General features: G+C 41.4%; 1 protein-coding gene across 1 annotated transcript in view; it reads left to right on the top strand. All coding sequences in view use genetic code 11, as the record gives it.

The window, feature by feature from the left end:
• Positions 1-874: 874 nt before the first annotated feature.
• The window catches only part of EGR_07113 (Partitioning defective protein), a gene marked incomplete at both ends in the record, with an annotated part of 24,579 nt that continues 16,137 nt past the window's right edge, over positions 875-9,316 (top strand). Inside the window, 3 exons of the mRNA XM_024496362.1 lie at positions 875-1,027; positions 1,750-2,099; positions 3,982-4,054. Coding sequence (XP_024349203.1) covers positions 875-1,027; positions 1,750-2,099; positions 3,982-4,054 — 576 coding nt within the window. The remainder of the gene's footprint in view (positions 1,028-1,749; positions 2,100-3,981; positions 4,055-9,316) is intronic.

Below are 9,316 nucleotides of genomic sequence, written 5' to 3'. Positions count from 1 at the left end.
CCGAGTGACTTGTTCGATTTCCCATCTGGTTGCCCTTTAATTACCGGCAGTCAGTGTAAGCTTTGTGCTGAGGGAAGCTACCAAATGTCGAGGTGATTTTAACGGTCCTTCTGTTGTGAGTCTCCCACGATCCATCTGCCTTAAGAGGTGGTTCTCCTGCTTTGTCATTTTGACATAGAGCAGTGAGGGATTGTCCTTCCATCACAGTGAGTTTATCAGATCTGTTAACAACGTCCCGACCAAGTTCTCGCTTAAGATGTAACAAAAAAAGGCTGTTAGAATAGATTGATGTGCAAACATGCCTGTGCAGTTTTGTTCCTTCACTATAAGGACTGATTCACAGAAAGCACTTCCTTCTACAGGTGGTGGTTAGCAATCCTTTCTGAGTCGGATAAGCCATCCACATATGTTTTACTTATACAAAGTTTTCTTGAGCAAGAAAACTTGCCATTTCTGCTCCTTCTTCACTCCTTTTGTTTCCCACTTGTCAGGCGTTTGTTTGACGAAAGCCACCGCGGGAAACATCCTGAGGGGACTAAGGAGGGTAGGGCGGCGGTTTCCGCAGTAGCCTCTTCCCTCCGTTGTTAAGCTCCAAGCCTTCTTATTAGTAACTCTCGCAATACAAATGACACTTCGTTCTCCCCGACTGATCAACTTGTCCTGGCACTCTTCTGTTGAAACGATCATTCTCACCAGCGGTTGGTTGGTCTTAAACAAAAGAAAACAAACGCAGCGACTTCCCTCGCATAGTGTGCATGGTCTTCTAAGGATATAGTGCCTATCCCAAAAGTGTGGAGCATGTGATGAGTGAATGGTTTTCAAATTCAGGTGTAAAATTATTTTACTCACTAACGATAACCACCGGTATCAAGAAATGAGGGTTGGAAAGGAAAGTGGTGGGCGAGTGCACAACGGTGAACTCTACCTTGATGGACCGACTTGTTGCTGTCCTATCGGTGCTTGTGGTTACCGAAATATATACGCTTCCTCAATCTTTACAAGACCTGCAAGATGTTGTTGTAACAAGGTGTATCCAAAGTCGCGCAAACTTATTCGGTCCCTTGATAAGGCCTGTGCCACTTTCTACAGACCCTCTTTCTTGCACAATGTGGTAGCCCTTCTGATCCAACTGAAACATGAATTCCAGTGAGTTTTTCCACAATGAAGAACATAATCGAGAAGAATATGGTGAAACAGTACCGCTACAAGATGCATAACATCGACGAGAAGTCCATTTGTAAAGGTAGTGCTGGACCCTAGATGAATTGGTACAGTAAGCTACTTTCTTTTGCCAGTAGCTGGAATCCTGTGATCAAGAGAAATAGAGAGCCTTAAGAACAACAGTACCTCTGTACACGGTTGCCACTTGAAGTACGGAACGCTTAGGTCAGTCCTAATTTGTAGGGGTGACGTTAATCACATCTAAGACGTCTCCACGCGCTACTCATCAATCAGGAGGAATCTAGCGAGAGTGCTAAGATGTGCTTCTAAAACGATTGAGAAAGGAGGAATTCGTAGAATCTTCTAGTAGATCGACGAGCAAACATTACCATTGGGGCTGCATATATCCGTCGGCAGAAGGCTATTCTCCTCCAACACATCGCACATTCAGCTATCTGTTGATATATCTCTTCCAATTCACTTATAGAACAAATTTTTGCATTGAATTGATGTAGGAAAGATGCCAATAAAACAGCTCCTCGTGTGAAGAATGAAGGCTAACGCCTCAAATATCCCTCACTTTTTCAGCCTCTATCACCCGAATCTGGATCTCTTCGTCAGCGTGAACCCACTCAACTACTTTCAGCCTTAGAGGAGTCCACTCGGTGTGCTCCTCTCTCTAAAATCCCTGAAGAGGATGACAACACTTCTCAAGCCTCCACAGTGATCGTGGTTGTTCAGCCACATCATCCGCATCAGCAGCACTGCTCTAATTCACCGACAGCATCGATGTCAACAACCTCTTCAAGCACCACGCTTCCTCTCTCCTCTTCACCTCAGCCCACACCATCATCAATACAATCGACACCTGTCATCTCGACAGATACAGAAGGCGAGGAAGAGGAGAATGCGTGCAAAATTGGTGATCAAGGTCCAAGGTTAGTTTTACTTTGTCTACCAGCATGATGTCGGTAATTTTGGCCCAGACTCGGGGAGTGTATGGATGTGTAGTGGCTGGTTTCAGCTGGGTATCTCGTTCGCGGGTGAGGAGTAACATCGCTTTTCCTATGAAGTGTCCAACTAACAATTTAGCCTTCAAGATTAGACACTTTTAGAGACTTTTTGTGTCTAGTTTTGACAATTTTTTGATGTCACTTAAGCCACCAAAATGCTTATAGGAGTAATGTAATGTTTTCACTCCTAACCAAAGTGCTTTAACCACCACAAAGGTGCAAATTTAAGGTGACAAAATTAGTCAACTAAATGCTTTTTTTTGGCGTTTTCTGAAGCAAAAGCTATTTTTAACTCTTCAAGAGAGCCGTGAAGTAAGGTCAAGCTTTATAAGTATACTATACGGTTATGACGCGTAAGGGTATCTTCTCCATCTCTTTCAAAATGAACGTATTTACCTCAAAAGTTTGGAATGAGTAAAGCCAACTTTTTATGTTTGTTTATGAAATAAAACAAAAAAGTTGGTCAGCGTATTTTGAGTGCGCGAAGCGCCTTCATACGCAGCTTTTGTTTCAAAAAAACTGTCATTTTGTCGTTTGACAGACAAAAACTGCCTCATTTGTCTGACAACCAAGGTGTGGTTAAAAAAATCTGTACAACTTGTGAATAAACAAAGGTTTTACCTTGAAGAGCCTTGTCTCTTTCGCAGATAATAAAGTTTTTTTTTAGAGATTTTTTCTTCCTCCTATATGAAACCAGTCAGCCCTCTCAAGAACTCCACCAATTCACGTTTTGAATAAAAAAGAACGGAAGTAGTTTTTTGCATGAAATACAAAATAACGATCAAGTAATTGACGGAAAGCTGTCTTTATTTTCAATTAGTATTCCCGTGAGGTGGAAAGGGTTTTTCGGTTATTTTTGACAAGCATGACAGTGGTTACAACTTCCCCCTCCCCCCATCGAAGCTGCAACAAGGCGCACAGGAAAGCTTCAGGGGCTACAGAAGACTTGGAAGGCTAAGGAGTGTGAACTGCCTCCAGGGTATCGAGATGCGTTCCCAAAGTTGTAGGGTGTGAATATCTCGCGCGGTAAGACGGTCGGCGAAACTAGCGAGGGTTAAAGGTGTCGTTTTCGTGGCTTTGCGTAGTTTCTTCACGAAATCAGATGCGATAGTTCATCTCCCGCAAATTGCAGTCGTTTCCACTGTAAAACTCTGCAGAATCAACCATCCACAGAAAACAGTGCTCCCTCTGAGACGTCTAGACATGCTATCTATCCTAAGTTGTACTGGAACGACGTTATATCCGCTTTTCATCACTTACTTCACGAGGATATTTTGCCTTCCAATTCTTTTTTACTAAACCACTGGTCTCGCGGATATTTTTTGAAATATTTCTTTAAAAAAAGGAACTAATGGAAACTGCATCTATGTCTTAAGACATGCTACTTCGGTTTGTTTCCATCGGCATACATTGACCTGACGGTTGTGCAGGAAGTGACGGAGCTGTGAAACTTTTCTCCTCCCAGTAGCTTCGCTAAAATACACAAAGATTTCGCACTTTTGCTTTCCATTATTTCATAGAAGGAACTGCCAAAAATTCGCTTTTAAAGCAATTTTTGGCCTGAAATTTGAAGTCACTCAATTCTGCCATGATGACTGGCTCTAAAGTTATAATATCAAAGTAAAACCGGAAGAATCTATCGTTGAAATTCCAGAAGGGAAGAGAAACTGGAAGGCTAGAGGAGTATGGAAGGGGTGGAGGCGCAGACTGTGGAGGCACATTTGACGTGGAGTCCACGCCAAGCTAAGTGGTTACCTACCCTCTTCTCTAGCTCCCTTGGTGCGTCCATCATGTTTTGAATTTATAGGTGTTATTTTAAGCCGTACACACGAGTGCAAACACCTCAACCTAGTCTTGCTGATCGCGATAACCTAAACAACGTCAGTTGATTGCTGGGGAATAGAAAACACGAGCGGACGGGAATTCACTTTACCCATTTTCATTGCGTTTTGCATGTGTGTGTGTGTGAACAAAGGTTTTTGACTAGACGCGTCAGGTGGGCATGTCTTATTGTGCTGTCAGCAATACACCATCCAAGTTTTGCTTAATTTCTGTGTAAATTTTTGGCATTATCTTTAACATTTGTCATGTCTCTCTCACTTTCCTTAACAAAATGGCTTAGAAACTTCTCAAAATGGGAGGATAAGAAGTTTTTTTTCAGCGTTAATTTGCATCACATGCATATACATACTTTCCTCGGGTCGAAACAATGAAAATCCAGGATGGGTCAGATTTTTGCTACTTCTTCACTCTCACACTGAATCGACAAGAATATATTCATCTCTAAGGAGGAGGGAGAGACGTGGAAGTTCACTGTCTTACTAAGGAGTCCAATTGATCACAACCCCTCCCACCGGTAAATGTGTCTACCTCGATATAAGGGAAAGAAAAAGATCATAATTTCTATACTTTTTTAGAATGAAAGACCTGTTCGAGGCCTAAAATAATTTTATCATATTGCTATTTTGGGAAATGAGCATGAAAAAAAAACAACTCGCTTTACCACACAACCCAACTTAGTGTTTTTCAGTAACAGAAATGGTAGTTAGGGAAATTTTTGTAGTGTAACACCGGTGACAGATGTAGAGTCATGTGCGGTAAAGGAGTTTACTTTTTTAAGTGCTTTATAAGTACTTTTCTTAAAAAAAGAGGAAAAATCCCCCAGAAATTTCCCTAAAGCAAAGGTTTATTCATAAAAATCACATTGAGAAACCGGGGATTGACGAAGGTCACACCTTTTTGTAAATTCAAACAAGAATTTCTGTTTTTTTAACGTATTAGTAGTGGCTTCTACAACCTAAGGTAAATTTAAATCCTTAGTATGATTAATGTGTAGCTTTCCTACTTACATGCTCGTCTGTCTAGCCGCGTACTCCAGACAGGAAGATTTATAATTTATTGTTGTCAAGGCGTAGGCAAAAATTAATTTGTCTTTGGTTGGTTTGTTCCTGTGAAAAAGTATAGAAAGACAAACCGTTTTGCACATTTTTTGAGAACTCCGACTGACTACAATGATAGGGCCTCTTCATGTGGGACATAATTTCTATGATGGGAGGTTTTATGCCCCTTTTATTTGCTTCTCCATCTCTGCCATCCTTCTTGAGTTAAACCAAGTTTATTACCAGAAGTAATCATTAAAGGAGTAGATTTGCATATTCGAATTACATGAAATCTATTTTGTGGGGTATAAATTTGGCAAAGTTGATATCCTCCTCCTCAATTTTGTTCTTCGTGAAGATTCTTCAAAGAAAAAGGAAACTCTCTTTGACAATGTAATAAATTTACTTTTTATGATGCTACTGTTATCTGTACCAACTTAGACATGCCAGTAGTCTTTATAGACGTCTCAAGGCATCCGTGAATTCCTATTAACACCACAGCAGCATGGAAGAACGGTGAGACAGTGGCTGTAAGGCTGTACACACTGCTGAAGAGTCATGCTATCCAGGGGGAGTACATCCAGCATAGAACGAAGACACAGTCTGGCTACTCACTACAATAGACACAATATCGGTGTGTATTATAGCCCTTTTCCTTCTTTGTCTCTTTCCACCGTCTGACTTCTATCGTGGATGTGACGAAGCACGAGATCGGAATGAATATGTTTGGATAAATCAGCAGATCTGGGAGGGTCCCACCTATTAGTTGCAGAATGTACCAGAAATCTGATCTGGATTCCTGAATACTTTGCTTTTCCAAGGCTAGTTGCAACGAGCGCGAATCTGTTTGGGAGATAATGAAAAGGGCTGGACTATGTCCCACGTTCTAGGGTAGAAGAGCCCCTGTTAATCGCTTCACCAAGCGAGGAGGCATTTAATCCCATTACCAGCAATGCCGCTTGATGACTTCGCCTGTCACCGCATTGCAAGAATTCAATGGACTTGTCCTTAATGCATGCATTTTATAGCTCTCTCGCTTTTTATGGAAACAAATGCCTAAAAGCCGGGTAAACATCGGCTCAAGGAGATAGTAGTCTGCATTCATTCCCTTCCGTCACTCCTAACTTCACTTGACTCCACTGGACTCCATTCAGCAACTAGAAATGCAGAGGACGCAGGTCCACATCGGCAGCTTCCTAGTCGCCCCTACACGGTACTACTCCAGTTATTCTTCGCCTCCTTGGAGAAGGCAGGATTTAAAACAACTGTTGAGATTCCATACATATTCAGGAGTCTGGGGAAAATTAGTTCCCCCATGACATTTAAGCCTAAGATCCTCCTATTGAATTAAAGATTGCAGTGTCTAAAGACCTTTCTGAAGTTAGTTTAGACCAATCCTTGCAGAAAAATAGGTTATCTGAGATAAAAAGACATAGGATGACAACATCATGACAGCCTTTCCACTGTAGTACATTCACTTATGTCCTAACTTTACCTACTCGCCAACTTTATTGCCAGAACCACGAATTTCCTCCTCTCTGCGTCCAAGTCCTATGCCCCCGGGACGTGTTCGCCCCACCTCAAAATATTTGTCCATAAGAGGAGAAAAAATATTTGCCTATACGTATGTGTGTGTGAGTGTATGGACATATTTATTTCCCAACTGTCAAAGTGGGTGGAACGGTTATCTGTCAAAATGCGAAATTTGATGCATGGATGCCTGCACCCACATACATGCACATACTTCAAGTGGAAGCTCCTTACCCTCCCGAAAAAAAAGGAGGGACACAACTTTGGGAGGGGCTGAAAATGGACGCAAAGTGTATTTGCAACCAAAAGTAAGAGAAGGAGGAGGGTGGACAACTTTTTTGCCAATTCACTTAGCCTAAAAGCGTGTCTGATTTCCATAAAACATTGAGTAGGCAAGAAGGAGGGGTGATGGTGGTGGTGGTTTTTCGTGTCGATGGACCGATGCAAATTGGAAGATACGGTACGTCTTAAGTGACATTTAGATGAGATAATAGGTAATTTTACGTTGGAGAACAAATTTACAAATTTGTTGCAGAAATATTTTTGAGATGGTGCTAGAAAAATTTATTTTCTTTGGGGGATAACATCGAGGTCTCGAAGGAATCGTATCGGACCGTGTGAGCGGTGCGCTGCAGAAGGGCGTTCCGACAGTTAGAGCATTAAAGCGTCTTTGCTTTTCAAGGTTAATTTACCTGAAAAATGTTCCGAGTTAATTCTTTGTTAACCTACAATTAAGAATACATAGTTACACCTTTTCCCGCCATTCAATCAAGATCTTGGTCTTTATCAAAACCGTCAGTCTACTTATAACCACATTCCCTTTTAAGTAGTAATAAGTGTTACAGGATTTGTTTTTCTGTAATAAGGTGTCTCGTATTCTCTAAGTATTTGCTATTCACATCGCACTTTAAAAGGCCCTCTGCTTTACGTCCAGAGGACTAAGCTCGTACTGCGTACAATCATGGGCAAGATCTGCCCATCCATCTATCTGTTCGCTGGAATGCTTCCCAATCCCTCGCAAGCATACTTTCCACCTCGAAGGTAGTTACGACTTGTCAACCAGTTGGAAGAAAGCACAGTCGATGCTTTCACAAACCAGTGTGAGGCCTCACTTCCCGTCCCTTAAAACTTAATCGTGGAAATACTCGTAATTTAAGATGGGAAGGGCAGGGGGGACATTACTTCCCGTCTTCGCCTTTTACCTTCTGCTGAGACTACAACTCCGAGCTGCAAGCAGTGAATGTCACCCTTTCTTGGCATCAGCTCATTAGGATAAACAGTTAGTAAATAAGGGTCTGATGGAAGTGGATTTAGCTGCATTTGGATGTTCCATTGACCCTGAGAGGCAAACCAATCTTGCCTGATTTGAGAGGGGATTTCAGCCCACCGACACTGACAGGTGATGACTTCAACATAGAGTATATGCATCAAACAAAGGCTTTTCTTTTAAAGAATCAGGCATTTTTAAACCTATTTTACAAATAAAAATGCCCAGTTGACCCTTAAAAAGCAAAAATATTCTTCATTTTCTATCCGCAAAATGATTGTACCATCTATTCATCAACCAACCGAATTACCACGGTACAGAAAATGTGAAAGTTGGACCAACTTTGCGAGGGAAATTCTGTCATATTTTCGATTATTTTAACAAAAAAGGATTTTAGCACAATTTTCTTCCTTTTAATAAGGTAGTTTATTCATGGAATCCTCCGTTTCCCTCCCCAACACTCCGAATCAACTACGTCGCCTCATCCATAAACCTATTTTCTTTTTTCTTTCAAAGTAATTTTTTCAAATTTTTTTCCTTTATGCTTGTTTCAAACGAGAAAATGGGACTAGTTTCATCAAAATCTGTATTTTTTCTGGTAAGGTCCTCACATTTTTCATCCTGGGATATTGGTGACACAATGCCGAAAAAAGGAATCGGGCTAAGTTTGAGAGAAGTGCTGTGGAAATACCAGCTTGCTACAAAAAAGTTTGACGTTTTCGACAAAGAAACACCCGTTGCTTAAAAAAATGAATAAATAAACAAACTTCGTCACTGGAAGTACGTGTGTGGCCTAGTACCGTAACAAAGAAGGCAGATTTTGTGACTTTCTCCCTATTCTGAAGAATTTCAAATTTTTGTTTTATTTCCCCACTTGAATCATCAAATAATTTCCTTTGTTTATGTTGAGCTCCTCGGCGCAACTTCCAAATGGGGTGGTTGTTTATGTGATGGCCGCGGGTCTCGACAGAGAGGGGGCAAAACGGTTGCAAGTATCCTCTCTTCCACATTTACAATTCAAATAACATCTTTAATTAGGAAAAATATAATAAAAAAAAATTCACGACTATTAGACGCTTTTGAGGAGAAGAAAGTGTCTGCAGAGAGGCGATGCACTGTGGCGGAGATGTGCAGCCTTTCCCACATCAAACAAACCGATCAGGCACTAATTCCACGGTGAAGTCATCTACAAAAAATAAATTTATTTTCCCCCATATTTGGGGTATTCATTTTCTCCTGCCGACTTTTGAACCCCGTAGGACACTCACTGAGGTGCAACATTCTGGAGATACCGCGAGAAGCGGCTCACAGTTTTGTCTCGCATTGCCCCTTAAAAGACTGGCAAGTCGCCATTTTTTAGTGATAGTCCCATTTTTCAGTTATGCCAAAATTTTTAAGCACCGCGGTATGAAAAATGGACATTTTCTCGGGAAAGCAGTCCGGTTTACCGCTTTCACCGTCTTTGG

This window comes from Echinococcus granulosus, assembly GCF_000524195.1.
Source record: "Echinococcus granulosus chromosome Unknown EG_S00070, whole genome shotgun sequence".
Taxonomy (NCBI): domain Eukaryota; kingdom Metazoa; phylum Platyhelminthes; class Cestoda; order Cyclophyllidea; family Taeniidae; genus Echinococcus; species Echinococcus granulosus.
The sequence above is the reverse complement of the archived record's forward strand: the minus strand, read 5'-3'. Positions and strand labels throughout refer to the sequence as shown.